General features: G+C 45.8%; 1 protein-coding gene and 1 long non-coding RNA gene across 7 annotated transcripts; both read right to left on the bottom strand.

Annotated features, from left to right (window-relative positions):
- Positions 1-4,126: 4,126 nt before the first annotated feature.
- Positions 4,127-5,053, bottom strand: LOC115369790 (olfactory receptor 11A1-like). The gene has a single exon (XM_030066457.1). It carries the CDS (start codon positions 5,051-5,053, stop codon positions 4,127-4,129), a length of 927 nt encoding a protein of 308 aa, XP_029922317.1.
- A 9,457-nt stretch (positions 5,054-14,510) lies between these two features.
- On the bottom strand, positions 14,511-24,312 carry LOC115369884 (uncharacterized). Of its 6 annotated transcripts, none has more exons than XR_003929194.1 (6): positions 24,163-24,312; positions 20,948-21,051; positions 17,561-17,835; positions 15,722-15,790; positions 15,396-15,518; positions 14,511-15,090 (listed from the first exon to the last, which is right to left on the bottom strand). It is a non-coding gene; the product is annotated as an uncharacterized LOC115369884 (long non-coding RNA). The 6 variants fall into 6 exon arrangements; XR_003929196.1 differs by lacking the exon at positions 24,163-24,312 and adding an exon at positions 23,924-24,042; XR_003929198.1 differs by lacking the exon at positions 24,163-24,312 and adding an exon at positions 23,685-23,856 and having other exon boundaries at positions 15,358-15,518.
- Between the last annotated feature and the right edge of the window lie 1,516 nt (positions 24,313-25,828).

Genomic DNA, 25,828 nt, shown 5'->3' with positions numbered 1-25,828 from the left:
GCTTTTTATGCATTTGTTTTTCAATGCATTTATTTTTATTTTCCACGTGTGTGAAGCACTTTGTAACTGTCTGTTTTCTAAAGTGCTCATGAATAAAGTTTTATTCACTTACTTAGCAGTAACAGTGGTAGTGACAGTAGTAGAATCAGTAGTAGTAGTAGTAGATTATTAGTAGTACTACAGGACAGTGATTGTGGCAGAGACAGTAAACACTTTGTGTGATAAACTGATCCCAGTGAAACATGTTGAGTCTTATCACAGGGTCTGTTACTGCAGCGTCAAGGAAGATCTGATCCCTGACCAGCTGACCAATCAGGCTCAAGTTCCCCAGCCGGACTCTCTCTGCAGTCGCTGCTCTTTGGCTTTGCAGGGCAGCGTGCAGCAGAGGTATCCCATCATGCTCCGGTGCTGCTGGCGGAGGTCCCGGGGCCCCCGGGCGCCTGGCCCCCCGCCAGCCCGCTGCGCAGCCGAGCGGCCGACCAGAGAGGAAGAGGAAGGCCAGGAGGAGAAAAGAGCCGCCGCGGCAGGAGATCGTCTTTCAGCCGGCCGCTGACAGACGAGAGTTTAATTACACCTCTGTCCATTCAGCCGTCCATCTGCCCGCCACACACACACACACACACACACACACACACACACACACACACTCACTGAACAAACAGCAGGCCGGGGCACACAGACACCGGAGAGTTCCCACATCTCACAAAACTGCCCTCCTCTTGTTGTACAGAGCTGAAAAGAAACAGCTCAGTCTGTTTTTACAAGCCTGCTCCTGTTTCCTGCTCGCAGAGGGGCCGCACACACAGCTCACCCAGCCACATGCAACATACAGCATACAACATATAACATACAACATACAACATGCAACACACAACATGCAACATGCAACATGCAACATATAACATGCAACATACAACATGCAACATACAACATATAACATACAACATGCAACATACAACATATAACATACAACATACAACATGCAACACACAACATACTACATGCAACATACAACATGCAACATATAACATGCAACATGCAACATATAACATGCAACATGCAACATACAACATGCAACATATAACATACAGCATACAACATACAACATATAACATACAACATGCAACATACAACATATAACATACAACAACATACAACATATACAACATACAACATGCAACACACAACATGCAACACACAACATGCAACATGTAACATACAACATATACAACATACAACATGCAACATATAACATACAGCATACAACATACAACATACAACATATAACATACAACATGCAACATACAACATGCAACATACAACATATAACATACAACAACATACAACATATACAACATGCAACATGCAACATATAACATACAACATGCAACATATAACATACAGCATACAGCATGCAACATACAACATGCAACATATAACATACAGCATACAACATACAACATGCAACATGCAACATACAACATATACAACATACAACATGTAACATACAACATACAACATATAACATACAACATGCAACATATAACATGCAACATGTAACATACAACGTATAACATACAACATGCAATATATAACATACAACATACAACAACATACAACATATACAACATACAACATATAACATACAGCATACAACATATAACATACAGCATACAACAACATACAACATATACAACACACATCATGTAACATACAACATACAACAGCAAAATTCCCTTCACTGTTCCTCTGTTGTTATTTAAATTGCACTCACAGGTGCACCTAACTGGCACTTAACTGACAGCATATGGCAAAATGAGAAAATGATAAAATATTGTGCTTCCCACCTGTTTAGCTGTGTTTCCTCGTCCTTACAGTTCTACCCTCTTATAAAGGGGACTGGCATTCCACCAGTATAACTCACAAATCCAACTGGTCTGATCACAGGGGAGAAATGATCAACTGAAAACACACTGAATGGAATTTTGCTCCCCTCAAAAAGGGGGTTAGGGAACATGTTTAGCCATGTTGGTCATACCAATCGATTGACAATCCTTACAACTTATTTGTCATTGAAAATGGGACTAATCAGGCTTTCTAACGGTATGAAAGACAACACCAATCGGTATTGTTAAATGGGAGAAATGATCAGCTGAAAAAATATTGCAGGGGATTTTCTCAAAAAAAAAATTGGTCGCTTCCCACACAATTACCGGTGTCACTCATTTGAGAAATGCAGGATCCTTACAAGTTGTATCTCATTGGAAAGAGGACGAATCAGGCTTTACAACGGTATAGGATACAACACTATTGGGTATAAATAAAGGGGAGAAATTACAGACTGAAAAAGCAGTGCAGAACTTTTTTTGCCTAGTTTATATGGCCATATTTATGAGTCTGTTATTTGTTTAACACAGATATGTAAAGTTAAACATGCACACATGTAGTAAAAATATTTGAAGTCTCTTATATGCAGTGAAATATATGTACATATACTACATTACATTATTTATTTTCCAGAAAAATGAAGAACTGGATGTGTGAATATGTGGCAGACATTTGTTTTGCATATACGTATATAATGTACTATATGTGTACATACATGCATATATAGTTACGACAGATGTTTTATGTCGTTTATGTTATTTTTCTATAATATTTGTGTTGGTTTTTGGATGTACAAACATCACATATCACATCCATGCATCACGCTCTGCTGTCAGGGAGTTAAAGCGACACTAAAAACAACAGCCTCAGCAGCGTTTTAACGCCACACCAGCATGCACCGAGCACGGCGGCGCCTCTGTCCTGACAGCTCGCACCTGCACCGCGGCCCGGCGAGCGCCTGGAGGCAGGACGCAGCGCTCGACAGCGTTACGTTACGCTGCTAACGTTACCTTGCTAATGTTACCCTGCTAACATTACCCCACTAATGTTATGCTGCTAACATTGCCCCGCTAATGTTACCCTGCTAATGTTATCCTGCTAACGTTACCCTGCTAGCTTCAGCTTCACCTCCAGGCCTCAGCCGGTGGACTTGGAAAGACATGAGTCCAAGGTGTTATTTAATATTTCATAATTAATTTACACCTTGCCTATCATATCATGTAGTGCTATCAAACAGTACCGTTAGTGCGGTCTATTAACCCATTAACTGCCACTGACAGCGATCACCATCAATTCATATCCAAACACTGACTGCCAATGACGGCGTGCAACGTCAGTTAGACTTTTGGTGGTTTTGGTGTTTACAGTCATAGAACAAACTATTCTGTGGGTCTTGAAAGATCATTTAGAATGCTCTGAAACGCATTCGGGGCTTTCTGTTCTGAAAACGTCTGGCAGCCAGTGAGTTAATTAGACTGATATGATATTGTTGCTGTATCAGTGACAGAATGAGGCATTATTAAAATCTGACATGACTATTAAACTCATGAGCGACGGTCCAGCCTGCCTGCATGATGGAAAAAAAGATGGTGTGCATGAAAATGTATATTTTTTTGAAGATGTGTTTATTGTAATCTCTCAGTTGTACATAAGCAGCGTCAATACTGATGCATATTGATGTCCAGACACTACACACTCAACACCACACCTGCTCTATGTCACTAATGTCATTACACTGTGGGAAAGCCTGGCTCAACTTTATGTAATTTTTTCATATTTAATTTATCAATATGTTCATGACAAACTGAGGCAGTATGAGAATGTGATAAACATGACTGTTGACTGAAAAAGATGTTTATGTTTAAGTTGATGCAGAAAAAAGAAAAAATGATGCCTTATGACAGGTGAGGGAGCACGGTGCACGTCATAACAGCTGACCTCCATGAATCCATCTGCGTTTTTCAGTCATCATTCAAATGCCAGGTCAAGAGGCTTTTTCCTTTCATATTAAAAAAAAAGAAAATTCAATAACCCAGCAGTTTTCAAAGTGGCTTCAAGAGGCCACCCAGGGTCCGTGAAGGGCTCACAGGGTCTCCTCAGCACAGTGAGGTTTAGTGTATTTCACTGCAGTGTATCTCAGAATATAGTAGTTTATCTTTAAAAAGCTACACACAAATATTTTCTATGATGGCATATTAGTGCTGCTGTAGCCATGAAATAAAAATCTGTCTTTGTGAAATTACGCTAAACAGCGGAGCAGATTTTTACACGCCTTTCGTAGTCTGGACATTCTCATCCCGTACATGAAGGGATTGAAGAGCGGCTGGACGATCAGAAAGTAGAGCGACAGGACGACACGCAGCAGCTGGGGCAGGGCGGACATGTCCAGCCGGCTCAGCAGCGTCTCCGAGCAGACGCCGAAGAAGAAGTTCATCAGAGACGCCAGGTGAGGCGTGCAGGTACTGACGGCCTTCGTGACCGTCCTCTTGGAGCCGGCGAAACAGATCTGCAGGATCCTCGTGTAGGAGAAGAGGATCAGAGTCATGGGCGTGACGATGCTGAAAAAACCATTTACCATCCCGTAGATGTTGTTGACCTGGGGGTCGGAGCAGGCCAGCTTCATGATCAGGTAGTTGTTGCAGTACAGGTTATTGATGATGTTCCCACACAGCAGCAGGTGAGCGGTGAAGACGACGGTGACCATGCATTTGATGAAACTGAACAACCACACCACAACGATGAAGACGGCCACCCTGTTCTGCGTCATGTGTGTTTTATAGTGCAGAGGACAGCAGACGGCCAGGTACCTGTCATAGGACATGAGAGCCAAAGAGCCAAACTCTATATTTCCATACGTGTACAGGCAATAAATCTGCAGGAAACAGAGGGAGGTGGGGACGGTGTGCGAGTCCGACAGAATCTGCAGCAGCAGGAAGGGGAACAGGCCGGCGCTGCCGTACAGCTCGTTCACAAACAGGCTGCACAGCAACACGTACAGAGGCTCGTGCAAGCTCCTGTTCACGCAAATCACAGCGATGAGCAAGAAGTTGGAAATAATGACAACCACATATAACAGCAGAATAACTGTGAAAAACAAGTATTTCAAATGCCCGCTGTCAAAATAAGCAGAAAGTATAAAATGTGAAAACTGTGTAGAATTTGCCATTTTGGTTCACAAAAGGAAATTAAAGTGAAAACACCAGGAAAAATTCAACTCTTATTCAGTGTGAAAGGTAAACATGTGATGAAGGTTAATGCCATCATGCGTCAGGTTTAAAGCGGCGCTCCACTCGCCCCATGGAGCGTATGTACACCTGCCAGCTCACGTTTAGAAACGACCGCACACTCAGCATTTTGCACTTGCCGTCCCACAGCGGAGCTGCTGTGCTTACAGGAGGCTCGGACTCGGAGGCGTGTTTCCCCGAGGCCAGGAGCCCAGAGCCTCCTCCTGCAGCCTTTAAATGACCCCCACCCCCCACACCTGCCCATAGGTTGCTAGGTTTCTGACAGGAAGTTCTGACTCAGCATGCCACTCACATCCCCTTTAAGATGCACTTTCATCATTTCAATATAAAATTATAGCTGCTGCGCAGCAATGGTCAGGGCCAGGCTAATTTAGGCAATGCTGAGCAACAAGTGGAGAATAGGAAGGTGGCTTTCTAATGTGCATTTTGCATCAGTTGAGGCTTGAACTCACAATTTCTGGCATGAAGGACAAGGCTTTATCTTACTGAGCTAATTGGCAAGTGTCAGTTCATGTGAGGCTTCTAAAACTGACTAAGCCAGTCACATGATAGAGCTGCCTATGCATGGAAAGGCAGATTTCTAACCACTGAAAAAAAAAAAAAAAAAAATCAGTCATCAAGACAAAAATCTGAAAATACACATATTGCATCTAGACAGCATGGAGATGTTGGTCATTTGTTTTTAACAATGATTAATTTGCTCCATACGTGAAAAACTGATGTTTAAGTGTAAAGTGTACAAAAGTTTCTTCAGTATTGGGGCTACAGTTTGATGAAAGTTGCAAAGCTGTAGCACATATGGTTGATTTATTATAAATTTTCAAAGTTTTTAAATTTAGAGGCTTGCTGTAGCACCATCATCAGGACTATTGTCTTGTGTTTGCAGCTGAGGTAATCTGGCATGGGACTGGACCTTTGTGCAAAATTTGGTGATTTTTCGTGCATGGGACTAGGACTTCCTTGGAAGAAAGAAAGAAAGAAAGAAAGAAGAAGATCATGCAGGAATACAAGAGGGTCCTGGCAGCTTCGGTGGCCCGGCCCCTAATAAAGTTCTATAATCCAGTAGTTTCAACAGGCCGCCCGGGGTCCATGAAGGGCTCACAGTGTCTCTTCAGCAAAATAAGGATTAGTTCATTTCACTGTAGTTTCTTTCAGTTTAATTCACTAGAAATTGTTTTAATTTGAAAAAAAATAAAGGATAAGGAAGGATAAGTGACCATTTTCTATGACGCCGTATTCGCACCACTGTAGGGAGAGAAAAAATTACACAGTTGAGAGAGAATTTGAAATTACTGTCGGAAATTCACAAGAAAAAAAATCCTCAGGTTATAAACTCTTCAATTCATGAGAAAAACCTGTTAAACCAATTTGTTCTCCTCCTGTGGGATCCAGTCTGAAGGAAATCCTGCTGGTCTGAGTCCAGAACCCCAACCTCCTCCTCAGCATCTGGACTCTGAAGAGACGTTGCTGTGACTTGGGCCGATTCAGAAGAAAACAATCTGCTGATTCTGGGCTCAGATCAGCAGGATCTCCTTGTTCCTGAATCCCATGTCAGAGTAGAATCTGCTGAGGGGATCAGCTGCAGGCCTGAGACACGGCCAGCAGGGGGCAGCACAGGTGGAGCCACAGACAGAGGAGGAGAAAGACTCATTTTCATAGTTTTTTTCTTATAAATTTCCGACTTTAGTCTCATACAATCTTGAGTCTTTTCTTGGGTTTTTACCTGCCCCTCCCCCAACTCCAGAGTATTTTTTGCTAAAATTGCTCTAATACGCATTATAATTTATTATATTTAACTTCCTCCTGTGCTTCCTACTTGTCAGTGTTCAACATCCAAACAATACTTACATAAGGGAACATGTCATTTCATACTGGGGGCCCCGGGGCTCTCGCCCCAGTTACATTCTCTTTCTGCAGCCCTCTAGTGGACCGGAGGCAGTATTACAGCTGTAACAGCTCATCATTTGATTTCACAGTTATTAGAGATGTAAGCCAGAGTATGTCAAAATATTTTTCATAATATATTTATTAATATATAATAATATATTTATTATCAGGTTGGACTACCTTATAGTTGATAGACAGATGTATTGCATTATGTTCATGAAGTTTATTATTTCAGGTTAGGTTTTTCATTTCATGGATGTTGATGTTGACACGGAGCCCAAACAGAGCTATCCCAGGTAGCATTTCCTGTTAGCTTAGCATAAAGGCACGAAGTCTATGGGAGTCATTAGCCTGGCTCTGTCTAAGTGAAAAAATTAATCTTAACTCTTGAGCTGTCTTATTTATACAGTGCAACACTTCATCTTCTGCTTATCCAGAACCGGGTGGCGGTGGCAGCCGGCTGACGAGGTCCGCCCTGACCGCCTGTTCCCGGCCGCAGGGAACCTGCAGCCTGAAGGAGCCTGAAGGTCAGCTTCAGGGCAGCCGGCTCATAACTCCAGTTCCAACCTTGTTCATGTGGGACTTGAAGCTCAGATCTGAATCTAAGACACCAAGACTTGTGACCTCAGATTTTAATCCAGGCAGCTAATTTGAAGAGATTATTTAGCAGCATTTCTGTCTTTTTTTTTTTTTTTTTTAGCAGGATTTGGGTTTTGATCTTGTGTAAACTGAAGAGGTTGGACAGGAAGTGATGGAGTTTATAGCTGCGGCATCACCGGGTTCAGCAGTGACGTGCAGTCGGGTGTCATCTGCATCACCATGGAAACACACGTTGTGCCGATGATGACGGCGGCTCGTACGGTGAGAATAACGGTGAGGAGAGGCCGTCATGTTTGCGAGGAACCCCGCGGACGAGCTCCACGTTCAGGTTGTGTCTTCAGGCCTCGTGAAGTCGGACCGGACGGGACTCCAGGTCGAAGGCCCGATTCTGCGTCTGAGGCTCTGAGGAGCTGCAGGCGGCCCGTGTGATGATGAAACCTGTCCTCTCGCCGCCGGCCCGTCCGTCCGTCAGGAGGTTGTTTGTTTCAGGCGGTTTCTCTCAGAGGGGAGCTCGTTAATTATCGCCTCTCGCTGTAATTTGTCCCCGAGGGAATTCGGCGACACGGTGATTAGCGGCTCGTCGTGAAGTCCAAATGTTCCCGGACAAACAAACATGTTATCGGGCAGAAATGACCGCCGGCTCGAGGGACTTCATTATGAGCCGCGGTGATGTAACGTCCCCTGACCCCTGAAGGCAGCACGGAGCCTCCAGGCCTCTCGCTCATGAAGAACCAAGCGGTTCATCAGTTACAGCTCCTGGATAAACTGATCAGTCAATCAACACATTGATCCGTAGAGCTGATCGTGCTGATTGTTCTGATCTGGTCCAGAACCAGAACCAGAACCAGTGCAAGAACCAGACTGTCATCATTAAAGTGAAAAACACAGAAGAACCAAACGTGCTGTGGTGCGTCCTTCATTGTTCAGTCTGGTTTCATGAGTCAAACTCCTGTGAGATCTGTGACGACGCATTTTTTCCGTTGTTGGGGGGGAAAATATCAAGAGTGTGTGTTGGCACTATTCTGAGAAAAAAAAACAACTTTGAATTTTCGAGATTAAACTCATAGATTTAGAGGGGAAAAAAATCAGATTTTATATGTTTATTATGATTGTTTATGGTTTATTCAGAAGAAAACACTGTGGACGCTGTCATATCGTTTTGTTCCAGTTCCATCTTTACATCATCATCACAAGCCTCTGAATCCACGGTGCTGTGTTCCTGGAAGAACGTAGAGAAGAACGTGAGGCCGTCAGAGCAGAGAGCCGCGGGGCGACCGGCTCACCTTCACAACTCTGGAGATAACTCTGGAGTTCAGCCAGACGGTTCTAGAGGAGGAACGCGTCGGCGTTCCTCCGTCATTTTCTCTGACTGACTGACTGTCTGACTGACTGACTGTCAGTCTGACTGACTGACTGTCTGTCTGTCTGTCTGACTGATTGACTGACTGACTGTCTGTCTGTCTGTCTGACTGACTGACTGACTGACTGTCTGTCAGTCTGACTGACTGACTGACTGTCTGTCTGTCTGATTGATTGACTGACTGACTGTCTGTCTGTCTGTCTGACTGACTGTCTGTCTGTCTGTCTGACTGATTGACTGACTGACTGACTGTCTGTCTGTCTGTCTGACTGACTGACTGACTGGCTGGCTGTCTGACTGACTGTCTGACTGTCTGTCTGTCTGTCTGACTGACTGACTGACTGGCTGGCTGTCTGACTGACTGTCTGACTGGCTGTCTGTCTGACTGACTGTCTGTCTGTCTGTCTGTCTAACTGACTGACTGACTGACTGACTGACTGTCTGACTCACTGGCTGAGGAAACGTTTCATCTGTTGTTTCACTATTAATCTGGATTATAATCCAGTCAGAATTAAGTGTCATGCACCGTCAGTCAGAGTGAAGCGGCTCGGACAGAAGAGCTACAGAGCTCCTCTCACAGTATCTTCTGAGTTCTCTCAAACAAGCTCTGTATTCTCTCGCAAAACTTTTGTCTTGCAATATTTTGCTTTTCCCACAATATATTTGACAGGTGTGTGTGCGTGTGCGTGCGTGCGTGTGTGTGCGTGCGTGTCTGTGCGTGCGCTTGCGTGCGTGCGTGTGTGTGTGTGAGTGAGTGTGTGTGTGTTGTAGTGAAATCATTCACCTGACTGAAAACACTGGGACGCTCTGGGCTCGTGTCCGTCTGCTGCAGTTTGAGTGTGAACCTCCTTCATCGTGTCGGAGGAAGATGATGTCACCATCCTGTGAGTGCTGAGTGCTGAGTCAGCAGCCGCACAAATCCACTCTGATTCTTTTGTATGGGCTTAATGATACAGTGTGTGTGTGTGTGTGTGTGTGTGTGTGTGTGTGTGTGTGTGTGTGTGTGTGTGTGTGTGTGTGTCCCGGGCAGTATGCAGATTAAGATTATTAAAAGCTTCCAGTCGTGATGGTTTGGTTTTAAATGGATTTGGCTTTTCTCACACTGAAGAGCGAGACAACAGAGACGGTGCTGATTGGCCCATCAGCCAAAACACAGCCGGGTCTGCTGGGCCCCACAGGTCAGAGGTCAGAGGTCAGAGGTCAGGGGTCAGGAGCCTGGCCGTTATCCTGGGTTCAGAGCTGAGCATGAAGAAGGTGAGCAGAGCAGCGTTCACTCTGTCAGTGAAGGAACAGCTCCCGTCCAGGCAGCACGACACAAACCAGCTCCTGATGAAACCAGAGTCCAGGTCCAGCTGAGTCCAGGTCCAGCTGAGTCCACGTCCAGGTCCAGCTGAGTCCAGGTCCAGCTGAGCCCAGGTCCGGCTGAGTCCAGATCCAGCTGAGTCCAGGTCCGGCTGAGTCCAGATCCAGCTGAGTCCAGGTCCAGGTCCAGCTGAGTCCAGGTCTGGCTGATTCCAGGTCCAGCTGAGTCCAGGTCCAGCTGCAGCTGAGTCCAGCTCCAGCTGAGTCCAGGTCCGGCTGAGTCCAGGTTCGGCTGAGTCCAGGTCCAGCTGAGTCCAGGTCCAGCTGAGTCCAGGTCCAGGTCCAGCTGAGTCCAGGTCCAGCTGCGGCTGAGTCCAGGTCCAGCTGAGTCCAGGTCCAGCTGCGGCTGAGTCCAGGTCCAGCTGAGTCCAGGTCCAGCTGCGGCTGAGTCCAGGTCCAGGGATTTCAAATTCAGCTCTGAGTCCAGCTGAGTCCAGGTCCAGCTGAGTCCAGGTCCAGGTCCGGCTGAGTCCAAGTCCAGCTGAGTCCAGGTCCAGCTGAGTCTAGGTCCGGCTGAGTCCAGATCCAGCTGAGTCCAGGTCCGGCTGAGTCCAGGTTCAGGTCCAGCTAAGTCTAGGTCCGGCTGAGTCCAGGTCCAGGTGCAGCTGAGTCCAGGTCCGGCTGAGTCCAGATCCAGCTGAGTCCCGGTCCAGCTGAGTCAGGTCCAGCTGAGTCCAGGTCCAGGTCTAGCTGAGTCCAGGTCCAGCTGAGTCCAGTTCCAGGTCCAGCTGAGTCCAGGTCCAGCTGAGTCCAGGTCCAGATCCAGCTGAGTCCAGGTCCAGGTCTGGCTGAGTCCAGGTCCAGCTGAGTCCAGGTCCAGCTGAGTCAGGTCCAGGTCCAGCTGAGTCCAGGTCCAGCTGAGTCAGTTCCAGGTCCAGCTGAGTCCAGGTCCAGGTCCAGCTGAGTCCAGGTCCAGCTGAGTCCAGGTCCGGCTGAGTCCAGGTTCAGGTCCAGCTGAGTCCAGGTCTTGCTGAGTCCAGGTTCAGGTCCAGCTGAGTCCAGGTCTTGCTGAGTCCAGGTCCAGCTGAGTCCAGGTCCAGCTGAGTCCAGGTCCAGCTGAGTCCGGGTCTGGCTGAGTCCAGGTTCAGATCCAGCTGAGTCCAGGTCCACCTGAGTCCAGGTCCAGCTGAGTCAGGTCCAGCTGAGTCCAGGTCCAGCTGAGTCCGGGTCCGGCTGAGTCCAGGTCCAGCTCCAGCTGAGTCCAGGTCCAGCTGAGTCTGTGAGGATGGATGTGAAGCTCCTGCTGCTGGTCTCCAGGCTCTTGGTGGTCCTGGTCTGGCCTGCCTCCCTGAGTCCTCCAGGGCCTCTCAGATCCTCTGCTGCTGCTTCTGAAAAGACAAACTGTCACAGAAACAGGAGAATCGTCAGCCAAGAGGTTTAGAGCGGGTTCCTCCCCGAGGAGGACCAGGAGGAGGAACCACGACTGGAAACTGATTTATTCAACTTTAACTCAATTTTAACTCACACTTCCTGTTTTATTCTGTTTATTCGTATTCTGTTCTATTCTGTTCTTAGCGTTTATTGTATTTATGTTCAAGGTTCAAGGTTCAAGGAGTCTTTATTCGCACACACAGAGACTTCAGACTTGACTTGGATTTGTGCCCAAAAGACTTCAGACTCAACTCGGACTCGTGTTTTGGGACTCGTGAACAATCTTTGTTTTCTTTTTTTTGGTGTAAACGTCTGACGAGCTTAATGTCATTCCCTCCCCTCGTCATGGTAACCATGGCAACCTATTACACGTCGGGTGCGCTCCTCACACTCCACGGCGCCAGTACCTCACAGGCCCGGACTGTACATCGGGAGAACCGGGCGACTCGTGACTCGCGTGTGTGCCTGACGCGGAAGCAGTGGCGGTTCTGCGTATGTTGCCGCCCAAGGCGAAATTACTGGCTTGCGCCCTTCATGTTACTACTCCATGTTACTACTCGGCAGACTAAAAAAAAAAGACTTGACTAAAACTAGACTAAAATACTTTGGATTTTCTTCGACTACAACTAGACTAAAATGCCAAGCCTTTTCGTCGGCTAAAATGTGACTAAACAAAAAAGAATACAAGTTGACTAAATATGACTAAAACTAATAAGGGCATTTGACCCACCAACAATTTGCTTGTCACAATTGTTTATATTGAGTGGCGTTGACATGACGTAAAAAATTTTTACCCCCCTGATGTTTTTAAATAGGTATGTGTAAAGTGGTTATATAACAAACAACTACTCAGTACTGATACTGTATGCTAAAAGATAAAGGAGCAATGATAATACAGTAAACACTTTGAATTTATTAGCTATAGCTGTGCATTATTCTTAGCAGACCGGACGGCAGCAAATGAAGGCTCATTCGAACCAGAAGAGACATGGAACTTTTATTTTTTAAAGACTTGAGACTTGACTTGGACTCGTGATCAAAGACTTGAGACTTGACCAAGTCTCACCCCGCAAAGACTTGAGACTTGACTTGGACTCGTGACCAAAGACTTGAGACTTGACTTGGACTTGCAAAAAAAGACTTGTGAACATCTCTGGCCAGCAGCAACAAAAACAATCAACAGCAATCACAGAATAACAACATCATATAGCACAGAAGACACCAGTAAATAGATCAAACAGATTAATCAGTCACTTGTTTAGAAGACTTATGGCAGCAGGGACAAAAGAATGCTTTAATCTATTTGTCCTGCATCTTGGCACGATGTAGCTGCAGCCTGACGGGAGCAACACAAACTCACCAACCAAGGGGCGGCTCTGCTCAGTGAGGAGTGAGCGGGCCTTACTTAGGGTTCTGAGCTTGTACACGTCAGAAAGATCATTAAGCAATTTTGCTGCACGCTTTCACTATGCCCTGCAATCTGTTTTTGTATTTGAGGGAAAGTAAGCCGTGCCATCAAATAAAAGAGAAGGTCAGAACAGATTCAGTAAAACAAGAATAAAACATTTTCATAAAAGTGCTGGCAACATTAAAACTCTGCAGTTTCCTATAAAAATGCATGCGTTGATGTGCCTTCTTGCAAACAGCATCAGCATGGAAATCAAAAGACAGCTTGTCATCAGTGTTAGTGCCAAGATATTTATAATTATGGACCCGCTCGACGGCTTGATCCTCAATGACATGAGAGGTGACTGACAGGTGTTTGCAAAAGTCTATCAACATTTCTTTAGTCTTTGACACACCGATGCACATAAAGGATGAGGAACACCCGTCTGTGAATTCCTTCACTACGGGGCCAAGATCAAGGTCGTCACTCCTCAGCAAGGACACGACTACTGAGTCATCTGCAAAGTCTTTGTTTCTACGTATTTTACTGTTTCAGTCTCTTAGTTTGTTTTTTCTCCATCTTTTATGATCTTTTTTTCAGGTGTTTTGTTCATTTGCTGCCTGTTTGTTCTTCAGTTGCTTGCTTGGTTTTGTTGTGCAGGATTTATTTGTTTTAAAGTTCCTGTTTTTATTTCACTCTCTTATGTTTGAAGACTTTCACAGGCATTTAAACACAAGAAACATGAGCAAATTGACTTGATTTCTTTCAAAGACCTGAGAAAAAAAAGGAAATGAGCAACGGAGCAAGAAACATTCTGAAAATCTGCAAGACATTAGTGGAAACTTGGAAATTAGAAGGAAAAAAAGAAAATAACCTAAGAAAAACAAAACAAAAACAAACTAAAACCTATTTAAAAAAAGAGAAATATGAGATTATGAAGAAACCGAGGCAAAAATGTCCAGAAAACTGTATTATCATTATTTTAAATTCTGTCACAGGAGTTTCTCTTCCAAGACTTTTTGTTGTTGCTTCATTTCAGGTCATTTCCTTCTTCATCTTTGTTTGGTACTTTTTTTTTTTTTTAAATAATTTTTTGCTGATCATCTTTTTCCAGGTTTTTCACAGAAACGAATTTGCCCAGGTTTCAGAGGGCTACACTTCAACTCTTCAGTCTGTTTCTTCCCTCTGTGTGTGTGTGTGTGTGTTTAACGTCTTCCTGTTGGAGAGCACATATAAAAATGTATTATAAGTGCCACTTCTGAAAGTGGGTGTGGCTTATAACAAAGAAGGGCTGAAAGGGGAGGAGCCAGAGTCACATGCTTCACTCTGTCATTTAAATCTTTACAATTTTTTTTTCTGGATGAGTAAAACTTTATTAACAAAACAAAACATCCAAACCACAAAGTCACTTTGTATTGATTTTATTGAAAAACCAGAAAGCTGCTCATTTCAGATGACACACACACACACACACACACACACACACACACACACACACGCACACACGCACACACGCACACACGCACACACGCACACACGCACACACACCTGACTGGTTAGCGTGATCAACAGATGGGTTAGATTTGATGATTTCATCATCTTCTTCTTCATGTGTTTTAACACTGAACAGGAATGAACAGAGTCAAAGAAAACTCACAGATTCTCAACATGGAGTGCTGCCACCTGCTGGAGGCACCATGTAACAACATGTAAACATGAAAACACTGTCCTGGACACACACACACACACACACACACACACACACACACACACACACACACACACACACACACACACAGAAAACCCCTGAAATGGGACAACAGGAGCAAACAGAGGCTCCATCAGGCTGCCGTCCTGCTGCAGTCCCATCAGCCCCGGCGGTGGCGGTGGCGGTGGGGGTGGGGGCGGGGTCTCGTGGATGCCGCTGCATCTGATGTAACAAACCCATTTGACTCAGTTTGGGCTCCAAAACCTTCAGGGGGAGACGCCACCTGGGGAGTTTAAAAAAAATAATAATAATAATAACAACAATAATAATAATGATAATTAAAACTTGCTTGGTCTCACATTCAAGAGTTTAACTTTAAACTTAAACCAGAGGTGGTTTCACTTTTAACCCTTTGAGGCCACATTCGCTGCATTTCTCTCAAAAAACACGGGGAAAAAGGTCACTAGCCAACGAGTGCTTTATTTTCTAATGCAAGTTCCCCGCTGGGCCTGCTGGTGGCGCCAGAGGGAGACACTAAGGGTGCGCTCACATTAGGCCCAGTTGTTCTGTATCGTTCTGAACTCCCACCTCCATCCTCTGGGCCAGCAGGGAGCTCGTCCAGTTGGACTTGATGAGCACTCTGACCTCCGGCCCGGGGCGGCTCGGGGCGGCTCAGGGCGGCCCGCAGCAGGATGATGTCCACTTTACTCTCTGAAGCAACAAGCAAGAGGCGGGATTATAATCTGTGGACAGACTGAGCAGGGAAACCTCACTGCTGCTCTGTCCGCACAGGAAACCACATCACTGACATTACAAGCACCGCATCAATCAATCAATCAATCAATCAATCAATCACTCAATCACTCAATCAATCACTCAATCAATCAATCAGAGACTGAATGAGGGAGTCGTACCAGGCTCCTGATGCCTTGCTGGGTGATGAAGGGTTTCTGAGATCTGAGGGTGAGCAGGGTCCAGGATCTCTACAGGACAACAACAACGTCACAAAACAAAAACAACAAAACAAAACAAACAAACAACAAACAGACACAACCACAACAAGCAGAGCGACCTGAACACGAGCCTGTCTGTCTGTGTGTAACCATGGTGACAAACTGGAGCAGCGTAAAACCTCATTTCTGAGAGCAACAAACATGGCGGCGCTGCAGGAGGTCGTAATGATGGAGCTGCTGCAAAGAGGCAGGAGAGGAGGCGGCGCTGTAGATGGCAGTGGTCTGTGAGGTCATTAAACACATCACTGCAGGAGAACGGTGGTCTGTGAGGTCATTAAACACATCACCGCAGGAAGACGGTGGTCTCTGAGGTCATTAAACACATCACTACCACTCAGTGAGGTCATTAAACACATCACCGCAGGAGGACAGCGGTCTGTGAGGTCATTAAACACATCACCACAGGAGGACGGTGGTCTGTAAGGTCATTAAACACATCACCGCAGGAGGACGGTGGTCTCTGAGGTCATTAAACACATCACTACCACTCAGTGAGGTCATTAAACACATCACCGCAGGAGGACAGCGGTCTGTGAGGTCATTAAACACATCACCACAGGAGGACGGTGGTCTGTAAGGTCATTAAACACATCACCGCAGGAGGACGGTGGTCTCTGAGGTCATTAAACACATCACTACCACTCAGTGAGGTCATTAAACACATCACCGCAGGAGGACAGCAGTCTGTGAGGTCATTAAACACATCACCGCAGGAGGACGGCGGTCTGTGAGGTCATTAAACACATCACCACAGGAGGACGGTGGTCTGTAAGGTCATTAAACACATCACCGCAGGAGGACGTCAGTCTGTGAGGTCATTAAACACATCACCGCAGGAGGACGGCAGTCTGTGAGGTCATTAAACACATCACCGCAGGAGGACGGCAGTCTGTGAGGTCATTAAACACATCACCGCAGGAGGACGGCAGTCTGTGAGGTCATTAAACACATCACCGCAGGAGGACGGCAGTCTGTGAGGTCATTAAACACATCACCACACCATCACTGTTGCTATTAAACTGGACCATCAATTGAACGTCTATCAGTTACATCCTCACAGAGGTTCAGTCGTTAATATTCAGGTATTTTGTGGTATCCCTGTGCTCTGTTATGAACACACACACACACACACACACACACACACACACAGAGGAGTGTGACGACTCCTGCCTGTGCTGTATTTTCTTTAGGTTTTGATTTTCTCATCCAACGCTTACAAAAATCAAAACCTAAAAAAACCACAGCACGGCAGAGCAGCTGGAGGCCGGCGGCTTCAGGACGCAGGGCAGCCTGCACTTCCTGTTGTGGTACAGGTTTAACACACACACACACACACACACACACACACACGACATAGAGGAATTTGTTCTCCGTGGCATCAAGATACTGAGGAGACAACAGCACAGCTTCAGTGATCAGGTACAAGAAGACCATCATCAGCATATTGTATAATCTGTTCCTGTAACACTGAAAGAGCCTCTGGTTCAAACGTGTCGACATAAAGATAATTTTTTTTAAACCTCAGTCCCTGTTTTGAGACACTTTACTGGCTGGATCTTCACGATTGTACAGACTGAAGGACGACCATCAGGTAGACATTTTTATCCCGAAGCCATTTTGAAAACAGACACTGCGTTGCTCTGACGTCAGTAAAGCTAACCCTGCAACACAGCTTTATGTATCAGGCCCAGTCTCAGACACATCATGTTCCTTCCTGTTCTAGCCTGAAAACACACTCACACAGTCCCTCGGGGTTTGGGTAAAGAACACAACAGCTTCCACAGCTCGTGCACGAGGCCCACGTCGCTCTGGATGTTCTGCTCGCTGATCTTCCTGAAGGCGGCGGTCATGATGTCACACATCTTGTAGAGGAGCTGCGACACCGTGGCGACGCTAACGTTCTGCTCGGTGACGCTGGAGCGCCGGACGAGGAAGAAGCTGGTCCAGGTGATGTTGGTGACGGGGAGCGAACCTGCAGCTGGGCGTGAACGCCGAACGCACCCAATGTGTCACACCTGGACAGACAGGGGGGAGGGGCAGCGTTACTATAGTTTAACATTCTTCACTGGTTTTTACTTTATGTCATTTTGACTTTTTGTTTTCAATTTAAGTTTAATTTGACTTCCTTTTTTAAGGTTTGCTACTTTAGTTGAGTTTTTATTTTTTGTAAATATTTAATAGTTTTAGTTTAATTTTTATTAGTTTCAAAGTGAATCTTAGTCTCATTTTGTAATATGGGGTATTTGTCAGAGATTCAAAAAAGTCAGAAAAGTGTTTAGTGTAATAAAAACTCAAAACCATTTTTAATCATAACCATTATCCATTTTTAAAAAATATGTATTCACTGAGGACAGATAAACAACCAGATAAATTGATAGAGATGAAAACTAAGAACATTTTCTCTATAATTTTAGCTTGTTTTAGTTTTGTAAACACACAATCCAGTTTCAATTAGTTACCATTTTTTCTTACCATTTTGATTTGGCTGTTTTCAACATCAGTATTTCCTTTTACATATTGTATATTCAATTTACAGAAAAGACCAAAAAAAGACATTGATTACTTCTTTATGTATTGAACTGGTTAAATTATGTTTTTTTTTTTTTCCAATTTCACTTTTTTTTTTTTTTTTTTTAACCTCAGGAGGCCCAGGTGATGTCAGTATGAGCATCACCACACCCATGGGTGCTTCAGAGTGACTGCCTTTCACAAAACACAGGTGTGACCAAGAGCCTGTCAGAGCGAGAATCTTTCCATTTGATCCAAATGTTATAACCAACCTGTGGAAACCTGACGTCTGCTGCCCCCTGTCAGTGACCAGCAGGAAGTGCAACACCAACACGGCTCTGCACTGCTGACCAAGTTCACGTCTGAGCCACTGGTATTGATCAACCAGCCTATCGATCACTACAGGGTTATGGCCGGCTTATGGCCAGGAAAACCTGAAGGACTGTCCCTTTAACACTTATCCTCTTCCTCTCTCCTTCCTCTTCCCTTCCTCTCTTCCTCCTCTCCCCCTCCTATCCTCTTCCTCTCCTCTTCCTCTTCCCTTCCTCTACTCTTCCTCTCCCCTTCCTCTCCTCTTCCTCTGAGGCAGAGCTGAGGGAGGTGTTTACATCCTGAGCCTCCCTGGCAGCCATGTTAGCTGAACCCTGTCACCCCAACACATTTCCCTTCTATTTGCTGTAATTCTGCAGCGCTGCAGGGCTCATCAGTGTGCTGCTGTTGCCTAGCAACAAGCTCTCTGCATTACAGCGTTTAGAAAGATCCGGGCTGCAGCATCTCAGCCTGGCAGCTTCTCTGCAGGACTTGTAAGACAAATTCAAGACTTCACTGCTGACACGGTGGAATCTATGAACCACGGGGCAGTTTGTGATGCACAGTGAGCGAGCAGGATGAGAGGAAGGTCACCGGTGCTGTTCAGTGAAGCACACACTGATCTGGACTCACCAGAAAAAACCCTAATAAGTGGAATTTAACACTGTATGACCGGTTGGCTGTGTCTGTTTGTGAAGTCACTGCTTCAACACATCATCTTTTTGGATAAAAAAAAAAAAAAAGACAAGAAAAAACCACCATGAGAGTGAACAGTCAGATGAACCTGTGTTCTGATGTCAGCAGGTAACAGGAAGCTGATGTGCTAGCTTGTAATGCTAACCCATTAGCTGTGTCTGGCTTGCCCTCCAGTCACTTCCGGGGCTGTGATCCTAAACTGAAGCAGGGCAGAGAGAACCACGATGTGCGTGAACATGCGTTCCTGTGCTTGTGTTTTGCAGCTGGGAACCAGGCCAGACCACATACAGACATGAGGGCACTCACACACACACACACACACACACACACACACACACACACACACACACACACACACACACACACACACACACACACACACACACACACACACACACACACACACACATAAGAAGACCTGGATTATCTAATCTGTCAGTCAGGATTTAGTCTCAGCTCTGGGTGGAAAGCACTGGATTGCTATTGACTATTGAGTAAATACTGAATTTAAAATGTTAATAATCTGACCGTGCTGGGTAACACAAACACACATCTCTCAGTAAATAACCACCATCAAGTGTCAAGATTCTTGCATGCTGGTCTGCTGAAGCTGCAGCGCTGCATGCTGGTCTATGGGGGCTGCAGCGCTGCATGCTGGTCTACGGGGCTGCAGCGCTGCATGCTGGTCTATGGGGGCTGCAGCACTGCATGCTGGTCTATGGGGGCTGCAGCACTGCATGCTGGTCTATGGGGGCTGCAGCGCTGCATGCTGGTCTATGGGGGCTGCAGCGCTGCATGCTGGTCTATGGGGGCTGCAGCGTTGCATGCTGGTCTATGGGGGCTGCTGTATGGCTGCTGTTTCATTTTCATTTCTCCTTCACCTCCTCGTGCGTCTGCGGCTCCACTGTCCCTTCTTCATTCTTCAAATACACTCAAATAAAGTGAATCCTTAACATTTGAACCAAACTCCTGTCCAACATATGAATATTAGCTCTAATCATTACATTCCACTATCAATACACACACGTGTTGTCACGTTGTGCACCCAAACCCTGACCTCTGTGTGCTGCTCAAGGGCACTACAGCAGCACACACAGCTGTTAACCCTTTGAAGCCCGGAGTGAGGGCATCGTCTGTTGTGTTTGAGCACTTCAGACGCTCTTCATGCCTCTCACAGGCATTCAAGCAACGTGGCTTCATTTCTTTGAAAAACACGGGAACAAAAAGGCAAAGAGCGACTGAGCAGGACATGACCCCAACATTTGCAAGAAATTAGGAAAAGGTTACAAGAAAATAGCCTGAAAACTTGACCAAAAGAGAGCCAGAGAAAATTAGAAATTAAAATTAAATTAAAAGACTGTAAAAATGTCCAGAAAAACTGTATTTATAATTACTATCATTATATATTTAGAATATGTCTCAGGACAAGATATTGCCTTTTTGGCTAATTTTCAGCACTTTTCTTGTTGTTAGTTTTTTTTTTTTTTTTTTTTTTTTTAATTTTCTAGACTTTTTGGTTGCTTAATTTCAGGTCGTGTGTGTGTGTGTGTGTGTGTGTGTGTGCATGCATGTGTGTGTGTGTGTGTGTGTGTGTGCGTGTGTGAGCAGACTGACCTGCTGTCATCTCAGCACACCCTGGAGATCAACACCTCCCCTTGTGGTTGTAGATCCTGACGGCTGCCTGTCATTCAGTCGCTGCTGCCCGTGATGAAGAGCCCCTGCAGGGAGGAAGAGGAGGAGCACCTCAGTCACACTTTTAGTTCTCTTCTGCCATGCCAACTTAAAAAAAACAAAAACAAAAACAAATGTGCGGCGTCAAATCCCCAAAAACGCCACCAAAAGGTCTCGAGGTGAATTAACTTTTCACTGGATAAAAAGAATAAAGTGATGATCTGTGATGGAGAGCCGGCTGTTTGACCTCTGACCTCAGACAGAGTGATGATGTCACGGCGGGGAGGCCAACAGCCGATGCTACTCACACAAACTCCTATGGAAAGCAAGTGGCAGTTCCTTAAAAGGGATATTTCACCCATTACGCATTATTTTGTGCACTGAGTATTCACTTTTGGCTTTTTGACAAGCCTTCTTGGAAATCCTGCCGTGTTTGCCTGGACAAGCAGAGCAGAACGCACACACACACACACACACACACACACACACACGCTGCATGACCACACAAAGGGTTTTATATTAGTGTCTTTGCAGCCGATTGAAGTGAAACGCTGTGTGTGTGTGTGTGCGTGCGTGTGTGTGTGCTTTTTAAACTGGACTGAGTTTTGCTGTAATAAAACAGATGCCCAAGTTGTGGTTGATGAAGTCAAAGGTCCCCCATCTGAAGTGATTTTTAGCCTCACACTGTCATCGCTGGACCCTGACAAAAAAAATGTCAAGTGGTGGGATTAAACCTGCATGTTAAAATCATCTCTCATTCATTTTTTGTGAAGTAAACTTCAAGGCAGAATGAGCAGGATTTTCCTAAAACAATAAAATTAACCCTCTCCATCATAACTTGTGAGCCACTAGCAGTGTGTGTCGGTGTGTGTGTGCGTGTGTGTGTGTGTGCAGAGACCCTGCCCTCTGCCTGGATTTTCTTGTTTTGCTGAGCGTGGGACCCTCCTAGGCATCGGCCTTCAGGCAGTGGGTGTGTCGCTCCCAGCCAATCACAGCGCAGCGTGTGGCCAGAGCGACAGCACCACAGCCAATAGGAAACAACAAAAATTCTGGACGCAGAAAGAAGGAAATCTAATGAGAAATGGCGAGCGGACAAAGGAGAGGAGGAGGATGAAGACGGAGACGCTGTTTTTCTCCCTAGGACTGTGATGACATTCATTCCGTCATCATCCTAGGAAAGGAAAACTTGCTGCCAGCAGTTAGCTTAGCCAGAGATGTTAATGTTGTGCTTTCAAACCATGACGACAAATCCTGCTCATCCCGCCTTTATCACCATGACAACCTGACGTGATTTATGATGAAATTAATCTGCACTTTGTTAGTGTCAGTGTGAGTTTTAGTCTAGTTTTGGAAAGGCGGGTATTGGTCAGGGACAAGCTTCAAAAAGGTCAGAGGGATTTCTGCGTATTAAAACAAAAGATCAAACCATTTGAAAAACTGTATTCACTAACAGGACAGATGAACAACCAAATAAACTGACATTCTCTCTATGATTTTACTTTATTCTAGCTGGTTTTGTAAACTCAGAATACAGTTTCAGTTCATGAAAATGTTTTTTTTTTTCCCCACCTAGTTTCATTAAGGATAAGAGCCGTCAGTCAGACTGAGGCAGGTCTCTGAACAAACATTTTGGCCTCTTTAGTTCCTTCAGAGCCGTCAGATCTGTTCAATACAAGATCAAGAACAACAACACAGCAGCAACAATAACGATAATAACTGGTGATTGATGGATAATGAAAATAATCATCAGCTGAAGTCATCATGTGTAGTCCGGGGGTCGCTCAAGTCAAACAGCTAAACGGGTATCCAGAGCTAATTAAGGGTTAATTAGGCCACAATTCATAGTCACGACGACCCCGCACACACACACACACACACACACACACACACACACACACACACACACACACACACTACGTTGGATAATTACCGTTAGCTGTAGCTTTACGACTAATTGATTGGTCTCAGTAGGCTAAGCAGCCCGTTAGCTTAGCTTACGTTACAAGCTGCTGCTGTTTGCAACGATCCAGGCACAGCTATGCTAGCTGCTAGCCGGTCCGTTAGCCTAGCCTGTCCGTGCCGCTGATGCTTTCCTCGGCTTCCTTCACAGGAATCGGCTCTTGCTCGCTAGCTGCCGTTAGCTAGCAGCCCGGTGCAGAACCCTGCCGAGGCTGGCCCACAGTTTGACGCCGACTCGCAGCACACGGCCAGTGCCTTTTAACGAGTAAGAAAGATGCTCCAAAAACACTTCATCTAACAAAAAAACAAAAACACTTCATCTAACAAAAACACAAAAACACTTCATCTAACAAAAAAACAAAAACACTTCATCTAACAAAGCACGGCCGGCGCCGTCTGGGTGTTTGGACGACAGACTCTAAAAAACAGATTTGGCTCAATCCGCTGGTTGTTGGTGGATGAGACTTGAGCCGAATTTGATACGGACCGCTACGGAACTGTAAAACATTCTGAGAGACCTTTTAGAAAATACGTAATTTGCTCTATGAACACCGCAACGAGAAAAACATCCATATTATGAATGGCGTGTTGATCTGCAGCCCGGCTGGCTAGCAGCACCTGCTAACGTCACCGCCGCTCCGCCGCGCCGCCGCTCCGCCGCGGTCAAACCGAACCCCTCCCGCGCCGCGCCGGGCGCTGCTGCCGCCCGCCGGCCTCTTACCGCAGGGCCCGCAGCCGCCGGTAGTCTGCCCGAAGCCCGACCACACACACCCGCTGCCCGGGGAGAAGGACATTTCAGCGTCTACACCGCACTGACTTGTCTCCTCCGGTCGGAGGCAAGATGTCGGCTGCCGGAGCAAACCGTCAGCTGACAGGCGCCCGGGCCGCGTCCTGTTCAAAACACCGCCATCCTCCGCCCATTCTCTTGGCACACTAAACCGAATTTTGCAAACAGCATACCTCTGTTTTGCACGGCTTTCTGCTAAAGTCGTCATGTAGATTATACATTTGCATCGACGCGCTCAGCATTTATCTTTCTCTGACTGCTCGCTGACGGTGAGGACAGATGCGAGGCAGCGAGGTTGCGGATTGAAACGCGGCCCTGCTCCTTGCTCCAGGAGAAAGGCAGCGGATGAATCATCAGGCCTGATTCAAGAGCCGTTTAAAAAAGAAAAAGCCTCTGTGCCGCTGGCTCTCACCTCCACACCGATCAATACCGTCATCAGGTTCAGTTACAGGTGTGCGGTGTGCCGGAGCCGCAGCCCCGCCTCACCGCCGCACCACACCGGCGCTGAAACCAACCAGCGCCGGTCAGTAAGCACTGTCTGTCTTCCTCACAAATAAACGCATCAATAAATTCAGTGCAAAGGAGTGAGTGCAAACATCATCCATAGAATTAATTGAGAATCTCTTGGTGTCTCTCAGTCTGGACTCTCCTAATGGGGGCGTGACGTCACTGAGAGCTGACAGCTGGGGTGTATTCAGCGGCGTTACGATACGTAACGTTGTGTGACGTCTCGTTGAATGATATGTTTGGTCGTAACATCTTGTAACAGAGAGCAACATGCCTCACAGGTAGTTTTCCTCCGTTTGGTGGGCGTGTCACAGGTGTTATCCAATCAGCATCAGCCTGTATTGAAGCCTCCGAGATTTAAAACGCTAGTGCTCCATCATGGCCTCCAAATCGCTATATTAGTGCAGCCTATGTTTAAAATGTTACATCATTTGAAGAGATAAAAGCACATGTAGCCTTTGTGTTGACTGTGCTGATAAATCAGACATAGTTTATTTATTTTTTTTTTTTATTTTATTTTATTTTATTTTTTCAATAATATGGCAACTTTTATTCAACTTATGACTTAAAACTCATTTGTGTAGGCCTATGGTACAAATCTTGGAAACAATGTTTAACAATAACTGTTTGTTTTTTTTTTCATAGTGGACATTGAATGTATTGCAGTACCCCTATAATTAATGATCCATGTAAAGTAATGTCCTGCTCAGACAGCTCTTCGGCTACAATCGCGAGGAGAATGGCCCTCTCAGCTTCCACACTTGCAACGCTTGCGTAATGCAACAGGTTGTTCAGAGCTTTATCGTTTCCGTTAGCTTGACGTTACACCGGTGCGTCTGCGCTGAATACACCCCTGGACTGGAGCTGATAAAAAAAAAAAAAAAAAAAAAACTGGCTGCTTCACACCAACAAGATTGGGAGTGAGCCCTGACTGCAGTACGCAGATCGAGGAGTGGCTCAACGTGGATGGAGTTAAACGTTTGACTCCGCACACTTGCCCAATAGCAACCGGAAGAGGAAGAATGTGTGTCTGAGTCCATAATATTGCGCCCTAACCCTAACCCTCTAATCCAGTGGTTCCCAACCCAGTCCTCAAGGACCCCTGTCCTGGAGGTTTTTGTTTCAGCTCTACTCTTTCACACCTGATCCAATTAAGGCCCTTGCACCTTCATGCACGCCCTCCTCAGGTGGATCTGTTTCAGCCAATCAGCATGAAGCCCTTAAATGGATCTGCGCCCAAGTTGAAAATTTTCAACTTGGGCGCTGCGCCCTGTGACGTCACCTCGGCGCGCCCAATAGGAGAGAATAGTGGAATCGGAAAAAATTGGCAGATTTTGGCAGAAAGGCACAAGAAAAATGGAGGAGAGCATCATCGTGGCTGTCTCTCTGCGTCCAGAGCTGTGGGACAATAGACTGCAGGCATACCGTGATATTGTCAAAAAAGCCCAGGCATGGAGAGAAATATCCCACAGTTTAGGAGTGCCAGGTGTGTTTAAAAATTGTCAGTGATATGATGTTTTTCCTTTCCACAATAGCCGATTTTTTTTTCTTTTTTCTACAATTAAACACCA

The sequence above is a fragment of the Myripristis murdjan genome, chromosome 13, assembly GCF_902150065.1.
Source record: "Myripristis murdjan chromosome 13, fMyrMur1.1, whole genome shotgun sequence".
NCBI classification, from domain to species: domain Eukaryota; kingdom Metazoa; phylum Chordata; class Actinopteri; order Holocentriformes; family Holocentridae; genus Myripristis; species Myripristis murdjan.
This window is presented reverse-complemented; position numbering and strand designations above follow the sequence as displayed.

What these genes read in the sequence shown, in the direction of transcription:
- LOC115369790 (XM_030066457.1), bottom strand. Translation starts at nt 5,053, where the DNA reads ATGGCAAATTCTACACAGTTTTCACATTTTATACTTTCTGCTTATTTT.